The 21,852-nt window shown below is 40.2% G+C and overlaps 1 protein-coding gene across 3 annotated transcripts in view; it reads right to left on the reverse strand.

Moving 5' to 3' along the window:
• Nucleotides 1–21,852, reverse strand: part of Fam210a (family with sequence similarity 210 member A) — a 43,917-nt gene that overhangs the window by 11,351 nt on the left and 10,714 nt on the right. For 2 of the 3 annotated variants that reach the window (XM_026401999.2, XM_026402000.2), the window contains exons 2-3: nucleotides 7,402–7,916; nucleotides 2,505–2,616 (exon numbers count right to left, since the gene is read on the reverse strand). In XM_026401999.2, coding sequence (XP_026257784.1) covers nucleotides 2,505–2,616; nucleotides 7,402–7,877 — 588 coding nt within the window. In that variant the 5' untranslated portion in view covers nucleotides 7,878–7,916. Of the gene's footprint in view, nucleotides 1–2,504; nucleotides 2,617–7,401; nucleotides 7,922–21,852 lie in introns of all 3 variants that reach the window. The other variant, XM_026401998.2, reaches the window with a different exon arrangement.

Raw genomic sequence — 21,852 nt, forward strand, 5'->3', positions numbered from 1 at the left:
AGGACCACCCCACCTGGCTTCCTGTCAGCTTGTGGATGCCTGTTGTACACTTGTGTTTGAGCACAGCATGACAATACGCGGTCCCCAGACCTTCCCTTTCTTCTCCTTTCTCATCCCTATGCTGACTTATCCACTTTCATATCTTTAGTGCCATCTGTACAATGAGAATTCCTAAATTTTCATCCCCAGACTGAACCCCTTCCATGAATTCTAGTATATTCTACTCATTTCCACTTGCATGTCGACTTGATCCCAAAACTTAATACTCAAAACTCACCTGTGGACCTCAACTGTCCATCCAGACCTGATCCTCTCAGTCTTTTCCATCACAGTTGCTGAGGCCAAAAACCAAGGAGATAGCTTAGACCACATCCCCCCCTTTCTCTTATGTAAGTTGCATCCAAACAATCCGAAAAACCAATTAGCTCCTTCAAAATACATCCAGAATCCATCTATTTCTGACAGCCTCTCCTTCCACCACAGGTACCTGGCCACTGGAACTCCAGCCTAGCCACTGCACCAGCTTCACGCCAGCTCCCCCTGCCTCCACCCTGCTCTTGCCTATTGGCATGGCAGTCCAAGTGATTTTGTTGAAACAGAGATCAAGTGCTTAAACTTGCCCAATAACTTTTCATGCCCTTAGAGGCAAAGCTGAAGTCCTCACAATAGTGCCCAAGTGCCTACAGTGAGTGACTGATCTGGCTTATCTCATCTCTCTCACACTCACTCATTCCAGGCACAATGGCTTCCCACTAGCCTCCAAACACCCCCAGTCTCTACAGTCTCAGGACTTGGCCCTTGTGGTTTCCTCTGCTTGGAACACTTCTCCCTTGGAGCTGCCTGACCACGCTCTGAACTTCTGAGTGGCACCTTCCCTCTACAATTGCACCCCTGCCTCCGAAAACACACACATACATACATCACATACTCCGTTCATGGTTAATTCTTTCTTCTTAGCACTTACCACCATCTAAATGCTGCACACACTGTGTGTCTACATTTTTAATTTAATCTTTTTCGTCTCTCCAAATGCTTCCCCAGTCTGTCCCCACACAACTGAAGTCTATGCTCTGCACAGACAGGTATTTTGTGCTGTTGTATTTAACTGGTGTTTGCCCAATACCTAAGAAGATGGCACTTGGTTCAGAGCAGGGGCTGGTGAGTCTGACCCATGAAACTATAGGTGCATTTAATGAGCAAGAGGGAGCTCAGGTGTGCACCCAGCCACCTTCCTCGCCTTGGCCACACGCCATTTTGGGGCTTTGACTGGAGGAAGCAAGATATCTCTGCCTGTTGTCCTTTTTGGGAAACTGTTCGTTACAGAAAACACTTAGGAAAGTCCCCTCATTTCCCAGCCCACACCACTGCACCAGTCAGTCTCTGCTTCCTAAATCCAGGCCGAGCACGGTTCTGCCTACAAAATGCAGTCTCAGGAATAGTAAAAACAAAGAGAATGAAGATATGATCCTGAATTCCTTGAAGCTCATAATCAAATAAAGAAAACAAGCACTTAAAAAGAAAACCTCACAGAGACTGACATGAACTTAAAGACAGGATACAGGTGCCTGGGACAAGGAACAAAGAGGATCAGGGAAATAGCTTAAATTGTCATCATGCTAGTTTGGTATATTAAGGCTAAATTATACCCATGTAATTAGAAACTTGATAATTTATGAATTTAATACATTTTAATGTAGAAAAACGCTAGCAATTAAGCTTTGGCCCTCAAGTCATTATTATAAAAGGAAATCTAAAATTTCAGAGGACTCTAATAAGGATGACAGAATGAAACAATGCTATTTTTGAATAATACTATAAATTCTAATTCTAGGCATTTTTATACAATAGAAATAAAATAACATCTAATTTCCAAACATTTTTTACCTGTTTTCTTCCCTTAGGTAGAAGCATCACAGAACCTCATAAGATTTTGTGAACTAAACAAAATGAGATTAATTTGGCTAAATGTCACAATTTACAAGGAGCCTTTCCTTCCAAAATAAAGACCTGTGTGAGTAGAAACTAGAGTCACAATGTTGTCTGAATCCAGAGCAGTTACAGATCATTCACATGTAAAAGGACATCTGACAAATCTAAGAAAAGTTCATCACATAAAACAATTTCAATTAAACTCCACTATTTCATTTACTAAGAAAAGGTGAGCTACATTACAAAAGGTGAGTTACTGTAAATAGGAGGCTACATGCTGACTCCTGCTAACACGTCAGGTAGCCTATGGAGCTCTGATGAAGGAAAGACAAAAGTGTCAACAGGGGAACTACCCAGAACGCCCTGAAAACACACAGCCGTTCAGTGGCCTATCACGGCAGGTCACGGTCTTGCTTTTCTTAGGCACTTCTCCTAGAGCCATCATTTTATTTGTACTTGGAAACTGTATGACTTGAGTTATTCAACAGACACGTAAAGGCAACTTAAGTCACAAGAACTATGAAGAGCTGACAGGCAGTCTCACAGGGAGGGACGCTGTCCGCCGTGGCACCCACCTTGAACATGGCATATGCCGTCAGGGCATTTCCACTCTGGGAGTTTTTCAGGATGTTCACGACGCTGTCAGGCAGCCCGAGGAACTCCAGAAAAGGAATGACATTCACTCCTCTATGAGAGAAGCACAAGGAAGTTATACATAAAAAGCCTTCAGAGATTATCTGAAAACACACAACCTCAAATTTACCATAATTTGTTTATAAATTTCATTTAAAAGCTAATTCTGCATTATTAAGCACTTCTAAGACAACATCTTATTCAAAACACAATGTACAGTAGCCACACAAGCCTCTGAGTAGTGCCATGTCTCACCATCTAAACACAGATGTCCTAATTAGCATATTTAGCAAGTAGAAGCATTTATTAGAGCAAAATCAATAGCTTTAAGTAAATTAAGAGAAGGCGTTTAAGTAAATTAAGAGAAGTCGTTTACCTGATCTTTGTTTCCTCACCCAAATATTACTTCCTTACAATGACCCAACTCACATTTCAAGACATAAGACTTTTACCTTTAACATTTCATGTCAAGTCTTATTATCATAAAAGCAAAGAATATTTTAATATCACTTATTGTGCTATTACACAGAGAATAAATGATTCTGTGGGTTTTCGGAAACTCAATTATTCTAAAAGGATGATTCTATTCTAAGACCTGAAAGGCAGGTAAAGAACAATTACTACACACTGCAGTGAATTCTTGGAGGGGAGGGGGAGACGGGCCTCCATGCTGAGCTGTCGAGCCCCAGCATGGGCATTTTCAGTTTCCTGACTACACTTGCCCTTATCCTCCCACTCTCTCAGTGCACAGGTTTTGCAGACACTACAAACCTCCACCCCAAATCAGAACAAGGACATTCACCTGTGTAAACTTAACGTAATCGTCACCTTTAGGAAATTTAGCACACACAATAGTATGTGGTAAGTGAATACAAAATCTACATTAAAATCCCCTAAATTGTCCTATTTTCCCTTGTTCTAGTCTCCTTCCTCCCGGACATGTTTCCAGGATTTCTTTCTTGGCACTGGTAACTTGAAGCAGGCAGCTGGCTGCGGGTATGGCACTGCTCAGTTTGGGTTTCTGTGATTGTTTTCTCATAACTGGCCTCAGGCTGACATCTCCCCCAGGACATTGATAGGTGGAGCTGTGTCCAGCTGAAGCGTCACTGCAAGGGGAACATAACATCCCTCTATCCCACTCTTGGTGTTTCTGAGCTTTCCTCTTGGTTAAGGAGGGCCCCAGATGGCTACTCTATGACTGTGTCTTACCCTCTTTCATCAGAAAAGGGAATTGCCCGACCCTTATCATGGTCATTATAAATTTCTTTTTTTAATATTAAAGAATAATTTGATGAACTAGAGAAAAGGTGTAGCTCTTTTGTGATTTCACCAATGATACTAAGTGACCAGAGAATATTTTCAGTAGACATTGCTGATGGACATCAAGGAAGGACCATTAAAATTACCTATTATAAAAAATAAAAGGAAATCTGAACAGTGGAAGGAACATTTGGAGGTAAATTTTAAAATCAACTCTTAAGTTCAATCTGATTTTGTCTATCTGCACCTTTAATTCTTTTCCAAATCTCTTTCTAGATAATATAATACCCTGTTATGGTTTGGATGTAAAATGTTCCCCAAAGATGCAGATGCTGGATCTTAAAGGCTGGGTCTCCAAGGCAGCAGTGTTCAGAGGTGGGTGGGGATTTAAGAAAGTGAATACATCGTGAGGACTCTGACCTCATCAGTGGATCAATCCATTGACCAATTAATAATGTGATTACATTAGTGGGAGGTGAAACCTAGCTGGAGTAGGGCCTTAGGAATGTGCCCCTGGGGACTACGATTGTCCCTCCTTGCTCTCTACTTTGTGGCTGCCATGAGCTGAACGACCCTCTTTTGTCACTCTGTCCCACCATGCTTCCACCTTGGAGCCAGGCCACTGACTGAAACCTCTGAAGCCATGAGCCAAAATAAACCTTCCCTGCTCTACGCAGATCTGCTTAGTATGTGCCATAGCTGTGACAAAGCTACCACACATCCCACTAAGGTAAGGTCTGCCACTAGAGCTGGCTTTTGTATATGGATCTAACCAAGTCACTAGAGTAGCTATGTGGTAACATCCTGCCATAACAAGCTACTTTTATTCTTCTATCACCCACCAATACCATTATGAAATTATTTAATTATTTCCTAGTTTCCAATTAATCCCATTGTATAAAATTTATACATTTAACATCATAAAATGAAGGAAAAAAGATACAATTGGCAAAAAAAAAACAAAACCCCAAGTGATTAAAAAAACTCCTTTATCATAAAAATGAGATAACAAACTCACACACCTTGCACAAGGTATAACATTTCAAGCTACTGATAAGGAAATAAGCACATTGTTAATGAGGGTCCAAGTCAAACAGGAATGCCCACTGTCACCTTCTACTCTGAAGCTCCCATAGCCTGGCAGCTCTACAGGTGGCTCAAAAGACGCACAGGTCAAAGCACATTCACTGCCTGGAGAGAGTACAGTGCACATCAGCCTGGACCCTGGCTGAGTGTGCATCTGCACCTTTAGGAACCAGAAAGAGCCCCCAGATACAGGCTTCTAAAGGCAGGGGCAACACTGTTACTACTGGGCCGTGTTAATCAGAAGAACTCTTCTGCTGGTCAGAGGACACAGGCAGCAACAAAGCTCAACACAAAATACAATCTTTTACTTAGCTGCTCCTAAAATAAAGTATTTCAAAAGCCTCAGAACTTTCTAACTAAATATAGAACAACGCTGTGCTCTCTGGTGCCTAGAAAGGCAGCATGCTGGCTGCTGAGTAACTGAGACAAACCTGATCAGTAATGCTGCCTGATGGCAGATGCTCATCCTTCCAGCCACTAATCTTTTAATACTAAGTAACAAGCATACAACAGACATTTTTCCAGTTGGGGGTGTGTGGGGCCTTCCTAAAATATAGCTAGCCTCTTGGTGGCTGGATTAAAAAAACTATATTTAATACAATTAACTTCTATTTTGCAATAAAATAATCTCTCAGTGAAAAATAATCTGCAATTTGAACATATCCTAATTTTTAAAATTTCATCAATGAGTTCTATTTTCTAATTATTACTTGCGATTAAGTCTTCACTTAAAACACATCAATCTTTATTTTGAAGTCTATGTATCTAGTAAAAACACTAAGGAGGATGGTTCTGGAGGCATCGGACCCCGTGTCCTGTTACTTAGCCAGGATCCCGGATTCCATCACTCAGCCAGGGGAGGCTGTACCAGAACTGAGCCAGAGTCCAGGCTGGCAGCACTGCCGGCTAAGGCATACAGTTATGAAGTGGTCAGTTTGACCACCATGGTTAGACAGAAGTCTTCTGCAGAAAAAGAGGAGAAGGGATGAAGCTAAGAGGGTGTATTTCATAAGAGATGACAGAATCATCCCCCACAACTGCCTCACCTGAAGAAATCTTAAGCAGCAGCAATAAAATAATTATTTTTATTAGCCCAAATGAGGATCTTGTATCCAATTAATTAAAACCTTAGGTTTTCTCCCTCTAAGGCCAGAAGGAACAAATAAGTATCAAAACTTCTTTCAAAAGAATCCTTAGTGCCTCAAGAAAAAAATTCACTGTGTAGAATCATGTGGGACTGAATGCCTATAATAACTTTTATTTAAAAATGGTATAAATTTTATGTTCTGCCAAAAACCTAAGGGCAGTTTTGAAGAGTTCTATAAATATTAAACATGTTCAGAAAATGTCATTAATAAACAAAGAATTCCATAAAGTATACAAAGTTCTTCTTCAGAAAGAACAACTCTTTATGAAGAGGAAGAGAACAGCGTCAATTATACAAGGTAAAGAAAGCCCATCCTCTCAGAACTGGTGCTAAGAGGCATCTGGAACCCCATGTTTCCTAATAAGCAGACTCCATTCCACCATCTTGGGAGGCAGTACGCTTTGCCAAGGGCAGCTTCGCATTCGCAGCCACTGTGTCTCATTACTGCCTCAACACCAAGCCATGAAGTAAAACAGAATGCTGAAAGCCAGTGGACTCTGGGAAGGGTAAAGTAATTCTAAGTCCATCAAGAGAGCTGAATGAAGCGGTAAAGCCATCCTTCTGGCTCCCGAGGCCAGGCATATGGCCCTGCCAGGACATGAGCGCTGGTGGCTTATGCACCACCAGCCATAGCACCACAAATACACCTTACCATAAAAGGAACTGTGTTTAACTTAAAGAATTATGGACTTAAAGAGATTTTGTGTTCTACAAAACTGGGAGGAAGCCATGCCTTCCAGATTCACTTCTGATCACAAGATGCCCTTCCCTGACACTTACTTGGGTGAGTAATGTCAGAGCCCAAGTCTGTCAGTGGTTCCATTTTTTTGCATAAAAAACAACAAATAGTAGACAGGCTTTGGAATTTCCCACCAAAACCACACATCCAAGAAGACAGGTATCTTTTCAGATTTTTAAACACTGTAAGAAATAAGTTAAGTAAGGAACTAATAGTGCTACCAAATTTCTGAGACTGGTACTTTACTTCTGGACTCTGATATGTGTGCAGATGACGTCAGCACAGCAGTGAGGAGCCTGACTGGGGTTTCTGTCCAGGTTCTACCTCTGGAGTTATTGGTTTCATTCATAAAAAGGAAAGAATTGCACTACTTATACCATTAAATCACCATGAGAATTAAATGAGATGATGCAGGAAATGTAGCAAAATGCCTGTGCGCAGAAAGCAAACATTAGTCATTCTTAGTAAAATGTGAAAAACAGCTACAAAAAGCAATTAGCTTCTATCAATGAAAGACACTAAAGCATTAAAAATATATATTTAAGACTAAAAGTAAGATGACCATTCTAATAAATTAGTGAAGGGCAGTCAATCAAGCAAAACTTACTTTATGGCTGCATAATAAAATGTTCCAAACCAAATACCAGAAGTTATTAGATGCACAGGAATCAAAACTTTCCCATATTGCCTCAATGTTCTCTTAAATCGCTGATAAAGACTAATAGATTTGTCTTGTAAAGGATCAAGCTCTTCCTTTTTTTCTGAAGGAGTCCCTTTGCCTGTGGCACTGGACGACAAAACCCTCTTGGACAAAACCACCTGTTCCCACTGTTCTTGGCGAAGGACCCCCTGTCGGGGTATCTGAGTACCCGATGACTTCCTCTCCTTTGCAAGGCACTGGGCAGCAGGTAAGTGGAGCCATTGCTTTTGAGGATCTTCAACCCAAACTACTTTAGATTCAGTGTTATTCAAAAGTAATGGTCCCTTTAAGTTCTGGCGGTGTCCAAAGAGACCAGTTTTCTGTGGTTCCAAGCATGTCCTGTGTGCCAGCCGAGACACAGTCCGTGGTAGATTCCATTGCATTTTTGAATGATGGTGATGGATTTCAGCTTCGTACAGAGGCTAGACTTAAAAAAAAAAAAAAAGGTAGATTATACATAGGCTTACATTTTAAACCAACCCACATTAAATCATTAATAGTAAATTAACTATTAGAAAGTAAAAGGACAAAAACTGCTACCCATAGGAATTTATATTATGGTATAGTTTTAAGGCACTGTGATTTTAAAATGTCATTAAAACATATCCTTTAAATACAGTCAACCAGTCCAGCGGCCATCATGGAGGGAAATGTTCACAGGCTCTCTTACAACTAAAACAGGGATATTGGTAAGGCTACTATTGTTGAAGTCCTTCAAGAAAAGAAGCAGTGTAGCACAAGACCTGGGTCTGAAGGTTTTAGATACATAATGCCATGCAATTCCCTTTCAGACTCTTAAGCCCAAGTACACTGGTTAAATGAGGACATGGTTTTCTGCTTTGGGAACTGGGGACTGAATCCAGGGTACTCTGTCTCTGAGCTACATCCCCAGCCATTTTTATTTTGAGACAGAATCTCACTAAGTTACTTAAGGCCTTGCTAAGTCACTGAGGCTGGCCTCAAACTTGTGATCCTCTGGTCTCAGCCTCCTGAGCCACTGGGATTACAGGTGTATGACACTGGGCAGGGCTTTCACAGTGTAGTTACAGGAATTGTGCAATTTCTGGTGTGAAAGAGTATCTGTAAACCAATAAGCATCACACAAGTCGGTTATCATCATACATATTAAGGTTGCTGAAGAGTTGACCAGAGCCACTACTCCATGATCCCTTCAGACTAAGTTACATTAAGTTGTAAATCACCTATGATATTCAATGGTGAGAAGAGAGCCTGGTGTTGTGCCTCCTTGCCCCCCACTCCTTCCATATTAAGGGTGGAGAGGGAAAAGAACAGCAATATCTTGACATTTCATTTGGTATCAGTGCAGAATTAAGATTGACAAGATAAATGAAAAGCAGGATGTGCAGGCACATGCCTATAATCACAGCAACTTGGGAGGCAGAGGCAGTCTAGCCTCAGTTCCAGTCTAGCCTCAGCAACTTGCAAGACCCTGTCTCAAAGTAAATTACCAAAAAATTTTAAGAGGCCTGAGGATGCAGTAGAATACCCCTGGGTTCAATCCCCAGCTCTGCAAAAAAAAAAAAAAAAAAAAAAAGGAAAAAAAGAGACACCTTTAGATATCAAAACCTGCACCCCACACCTACTCCACCCCCAACCAGAAAGGCTGTAAAATATAGTTTTAGAAGCTTGTGGATTTTGGAATAACAGAGCCAACCAAGTTTGCAGTACTACTGAGCAGATTACTATCCCTTTCCAGGGTAGATGGAATTAAAGGAGCCCTTACTATCAGGAAGTCAGCCCCTGCCTCTAATCTCCACCTCACCCTATCCTGCCCACCTTCCTACTTTACTTCTGGCATGTTTAGAAGAGGTGATCACATTTTAAAATTGTATAATAAACAGTAAGATTTAACTAGCACCCCAATGAATACAGACACCTCATTTTGCACAAAGATTCATCGTCTGGGGCACACAGTTGACTGAGAAAGCAAGAACTGTTAAATAAAAGCTTTCATTAATAAAGTCTCCACTTATAAGATTAATTCTCTGACTTATTTCCTCCGTAATTAATAATTAACATCAGTTTCTATCAGACTCTCACAGTTACAAATGAGTCGTGAAGTGAAACTACAAATCTTGCAAAATAAATGGGCTCCCAGGAAGCCTTCAGAAGTGATACTGGCGACCGCTATACTCAAAATCAAAGTCAGTGACAAATAAGAGAGAATCTGACGCATCAGACCCATTAACACCAAATAGAAAGAAGAGCTGCAGTGATAACAAATACCAAAGAACCCAGAAAGCCATTAATAAAAAGGATGAAGCCCTTGGTTATGTTTACAAACCAACAGTGTCATTATTGCTGTGGAAACTGAACATAGGCACAGGCGATCTTACTGTGCTTTCCAACAAACTGTATCTCCACCTGCATTTATATATCTACACCATGCCTGTGCCAAAGAGGAAGAGAACACCTGTTACTGATCCTAAGCCTTAGCTCAGCTGGACTCATTATCTAAAATTTGTGAAAAATAGTTTCATTTTTTATTACAAAACTCCTTCCAAACACTGTACTTTAAATTTCTGGTCTTTAGTTCTTTCTCTAATACCATTGTCTTCCAATAGGTCCTGGCCATGGCTTAGAGGGGACCCCAAAGGTTATTTTTCTCTTAAGCCTGCTTCTTTTTTTTTAATTTATTTTTTGTAGTTATAGTTGGATACAATAACTTTATTATTTATTTATCTATTATTTTTATGTGTTGCTGAGGATTGAACAAAGGGCCTTGCACATGCAAGGCGAGCCCTCTACCGCTGAGCCATAATCCCAGCCCCAAGCCTGCTTTTTTATAGGGCAGTATTCCAGGAATTGGAATTCCCAGAAGTATAACTCTCAGAAAACTAGAGATTGTGTGTTTGTATGTGCGAACAAAATAAATAAAAAGCATTTTTAAAGAGCCTCTTTCCAAGCTTCCATTTGCAGCCTTTTTTTCTGTTTTTCCCAACTGTCCCCTCCCAATTTTAAAAAGTATTTTTAACCTCTCCCTTTCTTATGGCCTAGTTTTAAAAAACTACTTTATTGAGATATAATTCACCCTTCCAAGGAGCAGAAATCAATGAATTGTAGTCCGTTCTGGAAAACCAGCCTCTACCTCAGAGCAAAGCCTGTCCCCTAAGGAAGGGGGTGTGACCCTTGTCCTTGGAAAGCCCCACAGAGCACTCCTAGGCACATACGCACCCTGCTGAGTTGTTTATCTATAAATAACGGGAGAGATCTGCTGCGCCAGGTGTCCCTGACTCAGTCAGGCTAGGTGGGGATGCATAGCAACCCCCTAGCAGCCACCAATCAGCATCCCAGGAAAATACCTGGGATGTCAGATGACCCTCCCAGTAGTTTATGGTGGCTGATAACATGTTGGGAAAACTCCTCCTCTTGTACTAGCCAATCACCCCTACCCAACTTGTTCCCGCCAGTGACTGTGCTAATCATGTTTTAGAGTTGTTTTACGATTTTCCCGTGGTGTGTGATGATTTTCGAAGAGAAGCTATGATGTATGTGAAGTCCCTGCCTTCCCTAAAGAGTGTATAAAACTGCTGCAAACCCTGGGCTCGGGGCCTCTCAGCATCACCAGTTGCTGTGTGCGCCCGGAGGACCGAGCTAGCTCGCAATAAACACCTCTTTGCTGCTTACATCAATCTTGGTCTCTGGTGATCTTTTGGGGGTCCCGAATTCGAGCAAAACAATTCATACCTGTATAACTATCACCATAATCAAAGTTCAAAACATTTTCATTACCCAAGAAGGAAACTAAAACCATCAGCAGTCACTTGCCATTCACCCATTCCCCTTCAAGTAACCCCTGATACCAGATGAAATAAGAAGAATGGCTGTTCTTTTCCCTCTTCACCCCTGGGAGTGGGGTGGGGGTACAACATCAGGCTCTCTTCTCACCATCTAATAACAAGTATGACTTAATGTCACTTAGTCTGAAGGGACCAACTCTTCAGCAACCTTACACATATGATGATGCCCGAATCGTGTGACACCCATGGCTCTTTCACACCATTTGATTACTTTGGACATTTCATGTTCGTAAACAAGTCTGGATGGTGCCTGACAAAATGCCAGAGGGAGTGGTTTGAAAAGTAACAAAAGTGAGCCATTAAGTGTGGAGATTCCTTATTGGTTGACTGATGTATCTAGTTTATGCTAATTAAGATAAGCTGTGCAAAATGTATAAATAGCTCTGTTGCCCTACAATAAATGGCTCCCATTCCTGCTGTATCAACGTACACAAGTTATTCGTCACCCCCAGCTATTTTGCTGCAGCCGGACTGCGGCAATTTCATATAAAAGGAACCACGGAATGTGGTCTTCTGTGGCTGGCTTTTCGTTTCTCGTACTGTTCACCCCTCTACTACCTCTTGAGCTAAGATTTACCTCTCTTCTTTAGGAAACCTCTAGGCCATTGGATTCCAAACCTGGAATCAGATCATGGGAAGAAGAGAGCCTGGTATGGAGAGGAGTGACTTTAAAATACACATTCCTGGGCACCATCTGGACCTAATAAATCAAAATCTTCAGGAGCCAACTCACACCTGACAATGTGAATTTGTACATCATTTCTCTGGGTCCAGAACTGGTTTGAAGGCCAGAGATGGCACGATGGCAATGTTTTCTATCCATCTGCTACTACACTGGAAGCAGTTCAGTATCATTGACTTGGAGGAGATAAAAGGTCTACTCTGTTGTAGAGCAAAATAAGAAAACTCAGATTGTTGTACCCTCTACTCTCCACTCACTCACAGCACGTGTGAGCCTGGCCTTCAGTGGACTCTCCAGCCTGAGGTCCTCCAATTTACTTCTGACACCATCTACCTGGAGAAACTGTCAGATCTTATAGGTTGAAGATTTAGTCCCAGAAACCGCCACCACTTCAGATGCCAATTCCAAGTCCTAGCCCCCCATACTTCTGACCAACCAGCTGTAAATCTAGGTTCCCACAACCCTCTTCCTGGGTTAGAATTATTTTCCGGGACAGTTCATAAAATTCAGGAAAGAGTTTGGCAGTTTATTATAAAGGATACATTTAGATAGATGGTTAGAGGGAGGCAGAGTGGGAGAGGGCACACAGAGTTCCAGCGCCTTCCCTGGGCCTGTGCGGCCTCCCAGCACTACCACGTGTTCAGCAACCCGGAAGCTCATCAAATCTGAAGAGTATTTAATGGAGCATGTTTTCCTGCTCCTACACCTTCCCAGAGGAAGAGGGTGGGGCTGAAATTTCAAACAATCTAATTAGTTCTATCATCTCTGGGTCGACAACAAGTGGAATGGCCCATCCAGAAGCTCATTAGCATAAGTCAGACTTATCAAAGGGGCTCAGTATAAATAACAGAAGATATTCCTACCACTCTGAAAATTCCAGGAATTTTGCCTCTAGATAGGAACCAGGGATAAAGACCAAACATATTTCTATTATACCACAATTGTCAAGCCTTGGGAAAACATTACAAACTTATTAAAAAAAAAAAACAGCTGAAGCTAGGTGTGGGAGCGCGCGCGCACACACACACACACACACACACACACACACACACACACACACGCCTGTGACCCCTGCAACTTGGGAGGCTTAGGAAGAGGATCACAAGTTTGAGGACAGCCTTAACAACTTACCAAGACCCTGTCTCAAAAAATTAAAATGATATAGCTCAGTGGCAAAGTGCCCCAAGTTTAATCTCTGTACCAACCAACGAACAAATGAACAAACACGCCCCCCAAACCCCAAAATACACTTGACACAATGAAGGAAGAGATCAAATAAAATCATATAAAATTCCCAATTAAACACAGAGAAGGCAGGAAAAATGAACAGCAAAGATGCAATGGAAAGGAAAATTTACAAATCTGATAGCTATGATTCCAACAGTAAAATAATACTGTAATCCTGGCTCCCTGTGGGGCTCCTTCCTGAACATTCCACAGTCTGCACCACCCTCCCTTCCCGGAGGCCTGAGCCCAGCCCTTCTGCCTAGTTGTCCTTTGAGTCTCATCCTGTGTGTGGCTGTGCTCCTGATGTTGTTAATAAATTTGTTACTCCCCCACCCCCGTTTGAATATCCTTGGTTATACACAGGTTAAAACTGCCTAAACTGCAGGGGCAAAAAGTAAACTTAGATCTTTCCTACATGGCCAAGTCCCCTAACAAGTTATTTTTGGCTAGCATAAGGAAATCCCTTCTTTTAACATTTACAAGGAAAGTAACTTTGAAACCACCAATTTGCTTTAATTTTATTTATGCTTTTCTGTCTATATAACCAACCTCCTCTATTCAACTCATGGGAACATTCATTCTAAAGGCCAATCAGTACATTTAAACAGAATTTTTTTTTGTTAACATAATGATAATGTAAAGAAGACATAACAATTGTAAATACATATACACCTAACTAACAAGATTCAAAACAAATGAAATGAAAACTGATACAACTGAAAAGAGAAACAGACAAATCCACTATTAGAGATTTCAACACCCTTGTCAGTCACTAGTACACAGTGCATACAGAAATCAGTAAGGAGACAGTGAATTAAACACCAATAATCAACTCATCTAACTGGCATTTATGGAATATTCCATGCAACAACAGCAAAATACACAGAGCAATAATATCCTATTCTGGAACACAAAATACATGTTAAGAAAATCAGAAGAGCAGGATGTGGTGGTGCATGCCTATAATCTCAGCGCCTTGGGAGACTGAGGCAGGAGGATCCCAAGTTCAAGGCCAGCCTCAGTAAATTAGGGAGGCCCTAAGCAACTCAGTGAAACCCTGTTTCAGATTTTAAAAAATGGGCAGGGGATGTGGCTCAGTGGTAAAATGCCCCAGGTTCAATTCCCATTACCAAAGAAATTTAAAAGAAAGGAAATCAGAAATCATACAATGTTCTCAAAATACTATGAAATTGAACTAGAAATCTTAACAGAGACAGCTGGAATTGACTCCCCCCACCTTAAATATCTGGAAATTAAAAGCACACATTTATCAATAATCAACAAAGTCTAAAAAAAAGTTTAAAATATTTTGAAGTAAATGAAAATTCCTTAGCTCTGAATGCACATATTAGAAAAGAAGTTAAGATCTCAACTCCACAAAATTCCTCCTTAGGAAACTAGAGAAAGAGGAGAGAAAGCAGGGCTGGGGTGAGGCTCAGTATTATAGCACGTGCCTCCTGTTGCTGTTAGGTAGGAGTTCAGGGATGCCAAGGTGGCAGAGACAGGGATAAGAAAGATGCCACTGAAGGACAGGACAGGGAGAGGAGTCATGTCCCTGTTTAGGATAAGTCCCATTACCATGACAAATACAGTCACTGAGGACTTATTACCATGACCCCCTCCCCCAAGACAGGATATTTTAAAAATGATCAATGGGGGTAAAGTGGGCAATATTCTAATTAGGAAATTGGAAAATATTCTAACCAGATACCATAAGGTAAAAAATGTGAGCAAATGGGGTAGGCTACAATCTGGTATGTACAGAACGCTTCTCAGCTAAGCACATAAGACACTAATTTCTAGAACTCAGGGTTGTAAACCCCTCTCTCTTGACCACTCCCTTCTACCTTATGAAGTGCTACCTTCACTTTCAGTAAGTCTGTACTTTGCCTCTTACTATGGTGTGTTTTGCTCAGTTCTTTGTTGGGGATGTCAAGGACCTGGACCTCACTGGACACACCAACAAAAACATTGTCAGGCTCCACCCAAGTTCCATCCCAAGACGTGCGCGAGCACGCGCACGCGCGCGCGCGCGCGCACACACACACACACACACACACACAGAATAATTTAAAAAACAAAAAACAAAAAACTAACAACAATGAGAATCAGAACAGAAATAAATGAAAATTGAAAGAGGAAAATAACAAAATTAAAACCTAGTTCTTTGGGGAAAAAAATACACAAAACTTATCTATCTCTAGTTAAGTTATGAGAGAACAACACATCACCAATATTAGAAAGAATATCATAACAGTATACTGATTCAATAAAGAGTAAAAAGGTAATAAAGAAAGAAATATTCTAGGGACTGAACCCATGCTGGGCAAGTGCTCTACCATCAAGCCACATCCTCAGCCCCAAACTTTAAATTTATGCTACATATTTGATAACTTAGATGAAATGATCTAAATCATTAAAAGACTGAAATTATCAAAACTCACACAAGGAGAAATAAAAGGCCTAAGCAGCCCTGTATTTATTCAAAATATTGAACCAGTAATTAATTATAGGGAGGGGTACTGGGGATTGAATCCAGAGTCACTTTACCAATAAGCCACATCCCCAGATCATTTTTGAGACAGGTTCTTGCCAAATTGTTTGGGGACTCACTAAGTTGCTGAGTCTGGCCTTGAACTTGCAATCCTCCTGCCTCAGCCTCCCAAGTGGCAGGAATTACAGGCTTGTTTCACCACACCTGGAAATAATTAATTTTTTAAAAAAGCAGCAGGCTCAGGTTTTACCAGTGAATTCTATCAAATATGCAAGAAATAATATCAACTCTTTATTATCTCTTCCAAAAAATGGAGGCAGAGGAAAGACTTCCTAGACCCTTCTGTGGGACCAGCCTTACTCTAAAAGCATTTCCAGAGAGGGGACCATAACTGAGGACAAGAGGGGTTCCTGACATAGGTGACAGAAAAGAATTTCAGTGTGTACCAGTTAGAAATACAGAAATTTATTTAGTAAAGCAGAGCCATCTTTTCAAGGGAGATTATGGGCCATCAAGAGTGTACACTTTGGAGTTCTCAGGTTCTTCTTTTAAAGAAAACTTGGTGAGGTGGACTCAAAATTTAACAGCAAAAGACTATTCATTTTCTTTCTTAGGACTGGAACAAGGCAGGGAAAAACGACCCCTCTTACCACTCCCACTGAACTTAGTAGTTCAAGTTCTAGTTAGTCCAAAAAGGCAAGAAAAAAGAAGTATATGCCTGGGAGGGAAACCACCTCAGCTGAGAGGACAATGCAAGTCTCAGGAGGTACCTGTGCTTCTGACTACCAATGGGGTTCTCACCCAACACTCTGCAAGGATGTTTCACAGAACTGAGAAACATGTTTACAGGACATGGGTGGTCAGATGAAGAGGCAGGAGAGTCCTGAGAGGAGCTTTCCCCCCTAGGAGCTTGGTGTATTATGTGGACACTTTGACCAACCAGGAAGTTTATCAATCCTCATCTTCAGAAGCCTTAACAGAGTGTAATCTCTAGCCTCCTCTTCACCCTTTCCTGAAGCTGGTGGGTGAAGCTGAAAGCTCCAATCCTCTGATCAACTCTTTCTGGCCATTTGCCCCATCCAGAAGCTATCTAGGGTAATTTCATTAGCATTAATTCGGGTATGCTCTGGGAGACTTATTATGAATACCAAGAAGACATTTCTATCCCTTGGAAATACCAAGGGTTCTGATGAGCACTTCACGAAAACCACATATTATGTCAAAGGATGTTCCTATCACAATTATTACTCAGGAAATTACAAGGGATTTAGGATCTCTGTGTTATGAAGCCAGAAGGCAAAATATACACAGCCAGCCCTAAACACTGGGGATCTACCAACTATGACTGGAAAATTTTAAGAAAAATCAAAATTCCATTTGTACTGAAAGTGTAAAAACTTTTCCCTAAACAATACAGTATAACAACTATTTACATAACATTTACATTGTATTCAGTATTAAAAGTTACCTAGAGATAAGGGAAGATCCTTATGTGGGAGGACATGTGTAGCTTATATGCGAATACTGTACCATTTCATACAAGTGACTTGAGCATCTGCAGTTCTAGTTATCTGCAGAGGTCCTGGCTGGTAACAAGTGGTCACTGTGTCTCTTATTATAATCATATACCATATGATTTCAATGAAATAACTTTCTGGAAAAGGCAAAAATGTACTTAGTAAGAAGATGGCTACCAGGAGCCCCAGGATAGGGAAGGAGGAATGAATGGGTGGTGCATGGGGCATTTTTAGGGTGGTGAATTTCTGTATGCTGTAAAGGTAGATACATGCCATTCTACGGCTGTCAAAACCCATAGAATGTATAACACAAAGAGTGAGCCCTAATGGAAAACCTGGACTTTGGTTAATAGTCAATACTGATTCACTGATTGCCAAATTTCAACTAATTTTAGTATAAACTCATCCTGCAGTGCAGGTGTGAGAAAGGGAGAAATATAAAGCTCAACAGGTTGAAATGGTGAAAGGCAGGAGGGACATCTCTCGACTACATGAATTCTTTCATGTTATTAAACAATTCTTAAACAGATGAAGAATTTCCTAAGATGTATTTCCTTCCATGTTTACTTAATCACATTGTGACTGCTGTTTTAAGTCAAATTCAGTCTGTGGCTTAGAAAATGTAAAGGCATGCAAGTTTCTTCATAGTACTCGCTGGGCTCTTAATTTTCTAAGAGCTCCATTAGTGATATGGATGGCTTCAATTTAATTTCTCTTATATAATCCATCTCTTTCAATCTGTTCTGCTTTTGAGGCTTTCTAGTATCAGAATTGAGCAATATAAACAAGGTAGGTTGAGGACTACTGTTAAATCCTTAATCTTCAGAAAAAGGTCAAATTATGCCCCCTAGTGAATTTCTATGGAATTTCACTAAATTCATTGATAATTTGGCAACCTTAGATATGTCAACTTTTTAAAACATCGATGATTTTTCCAAAATTACTGGTTAAAAATACTCATTTACAAGATGTTTACATCTTTATCTCTTTTCAGAGAATCAAAGTTCCTACATCAAGCCATGGTGGTCTGTGATGGGACCAGAATCCACAGGATCTTACCTCCACCCTCTTCCTTCCCCTCTGGCAGGTGGAAATAAGAATGGAGGCTTTGCCATCTGGAAGACGTGAGCTCTAACCCTTGCTTTGTTTTTTCCTCACCCTTAAAGTGAAGTTAATGTCATTTTTATCATGATATTTATGATGATTAAATGAATAAAGCATAAAAGTGTCTAGCACTTACAATAACAATTTTATTTTTAGCTTCCCTTCTCATCTTCTCATCTACTGACCTGGTCAATGAAGCCCATATTCTTCCTCAATCCAGTCTTTTGCACTAATCTACATGGGGACCCCATGCAAGCCCTAGAGTAAGGGAAAAGACTCTTTCCCCCTCTTTGCTTTCACACCCAACTGTACCTCTGTAATCAAAAGTACACACACTTTTCCTCACACACCAAGCACACCTCCAGAGGCCACTGACGGGTGTTCCTAGTTCAATTCTGACACTACTACCTCAAGCTAGTCAGGCCTCACAGGCTAAAGGCTGAGTCCTGCGAAAGTAGGTAGTGATTTGCTGACCGGCCAGCTATAAATTTTTTTTTTCACCCTCTAGGCGGCGCCTCCATGTGTTCAGCAACCCAGAATTTCATCAGGGATCTTGCTGAAAACATTTTAAAGAGCTTAACTCCAGGCCTGCTCTCTTGCAGGGATGAAAATTCCAGCTCTCAAATCCTGTACTTGCTCAGCTTTTCTAAAGAGCAGCTCTTCCACAGGGGCCCCACCCAGTCACTTCATCAGCATGAACACAGGTGTTCAGGGATTCATTATGAATACCAAAAGACATCCCCACTCCTACCAATCACATTGTGACTGCTGTTTTAAGTCAAATTCAGTCTGCGGCTTGGAAAATGTAAAGGCATGCATTTACTCCAAAGGTTTAGGGGCTTCATAACAGAAACAAGGCACAAAATCCAAATATATTTCATATGACACTGTCCTAGCTTCTCCAGTGGTCAGTTCACTCTCTGGTCAGGTACTTTTGACATTGCTTTGCAAATGAAATCATGAAAACAAGCATGGGAAGAACTTAACAAGGATTCGGCTAATAAATAATTAGATGATTTCCCTCATCCCTTTAAAAGTGAATCATGTTGTTACTGACCATATTTTCTTCATACATTTCCACTATTATGCTTTGTTCTATTCTTTCAACTGCCTTCATCACTGGCTTCTTCCCTTTAATGTGGGGACTGGGCCTCAAAAAATAAGCTGTTCTGTGGTTATGGGCCCAATCTCTCTCCTTCCTTTACCAGCCAAGGGTCTTAAGACAGCTTCCTCTGTTCCACTTATACTGCTTTCCCATTGAACTGCTCATATTAAGGCCATGCACGAGCCACACAGTTACCCATAATTATACCTGCTTCCAGTCTGTTCAATTGACTCCTCCCACCTTAAATATCTGGAAATTAAAAGCACACATTTATCAATAATCAACAAAGTCTAAAAAAAAGTTTAAAATATTTTGAAGTAAATGAAAATTCACAAGACTCTCATTTCTGACTCAAGTTCCCTTTTGATCTTTTTAGCACAGCTTCTTTCCCGGTCTCATCCATAGGCTTATTTTTCTACTAAATATAAAAGGGGCTCTCTCCTTATTCTACACAACTAACTGGGCAATGGCTTTCACAACCACTAAGTGCTGGGCCCACCAATGCATATTTCCTTTCCAGACATGTTTCTGACTCCCAGCATCCGTGTATCAGACTAGACAAGGACTTCAAAGTAGTACCATAGAGAGGCAAATTAGAGAAGAATGCACAAGAATGAAGAGGAACAGTCAAGCTAAGAATGGGAAAAAAAAAAAGACAGATATTCAAGAGATCTTACGTTGCCAAAAATGAAATTAGAAAAATGTAAATAAAAATAATACCTGTGAAAAATACCTGAGATAACAAAAGCAACAGGTTCAATATGTTTTAAAGCAAAATAAAATGTGTTGCGTGAGAAAGTTTCAATTACATAAAAACTGCATCCTATTAGCATACAGTCAGGAATAAACAGCTAACCCTCACAGACATAACAGTCATGCTGAACTCAGACCTGAATGCCTTACTACGAATCAGAAAACAACACAACAACAGGATGATAACTCAAGAATCTGAAAAGTGTGTGACCTAAGAATCATAAAAAAATTTGGATAGAGTGGCAAGATGGCCAGGTAGAGATGCCTGGCACTTCTTTCCTCCTCCAAAATGAACCAGAACAACAAATAAACAGGTGCATTTCAGTTTTAGAGATATGGAACCTAGCAAGACATCACACAGAGACACAGAGACATCACACAGGCATAGACAATGGTATCAATTTTAAAAAGTCAATGAGATTCAAGAAAATACAGAATGACTATTTCAAAAAAAATAGTAAAATAATTCATAGGATGAAAGGGAAATTTATAAAGTAAATTTGTAAAATAAAGATCATGAAAAAGAATCAAACAAAAATCTTAGCAGTGAAGAACTTAGTAAGTCAAAGAAAAATATAGTTGGAAGCTTCAACAATGATGAGATAAAACAGAAGGAATCATATCTGAATATGAAGATAGAACTTTTATCCCAGATCAAAACAAACAAACAAACAAAAAAAAGAAAGAAAGAATAGTCTAACTCATATCATATACCTTTTCTGACCACAATGGAATAAAACTAGAAATCAACCAGAAAAATAACTTTAGAAATTATACAAATACACAGATACTAGACAACATACTTTTGAACACACCATGGGTCACTGAAGAAATGAAAAATTTCTTAAAACAAATGAAAATAGAAATACAACACACCAAAATCTATGGGATACACCAAAAGCAGGAGGAGGAGGAAATTTTATAGCATTATATGCCAACATTAACAAAACAAAACAAAACAACAGAAGGATTTAAAATAAATGATTCAGTATTCTCAAGGACCTAGCAAAGAACAAATTAGGACCAAATTTAATAGAAGGAAAGAATCAAAGATCAGAGCAGATAAAGTCAAAACAAGGATTTGTTAAACAAAGGAAAAAGAGAAGATGCAAATAAACAAAATCAGAGATAAAAAGAAAAAGACATCGATACCACAAGAAAACAAAGGACCAGTAGGGGCTATTCCGAACACCGATATGCCCAAACTAGAAAACCCAGCAGAAATGGGTAAACTTCTGGACATATAACCTACCAAAACTGAATAATGAAGATATAGAAAACTTAAACAGACCAATGAGTAATGAGATTAAATCAGCAAGAAAACAACTCTGAAAAAAAGAGAAGTCCAGAATCAGATGGCTTCACTGCTAAACTCCACCAAATTAAAGTTTTAAAGGAAGGACAAACATCATTTGTTCTTACTATTCCAAAAAACTGAAAGGGAGGGGAAACTCTTCTAAACTCAGTTTGCATGATTAGCAAATTGATATTAAAATCAGACAAAGTCACAACAAAAAAAGAAATCTATAGAGCAAATATCCCTGATGATCATAGATACCAACATTCTTAAAAAAAAAAAAAAAAGCAAGTCAAAAACATTACACACCTTGATCCAGTAGGACTAGCCACAGGGATGCAAGGATGGCCAACATTTG

Source organism: Urocitellus parryii, chromosome 13 (assembly GCF_045843805.1).
Source record: "Urocitellus parryii isolate mUroPar1 chromosome 13, mUroPar1.hap1, whole genome shotgun sequence".
In the NCBI taxonomy this organism is placed as follows: domain Eukaryota; kingdom Metazoa; phylum Chordata; class Mammalia; order Rodentia; family Sciuridae; genus Urocitellus; species Urocitellus parryii.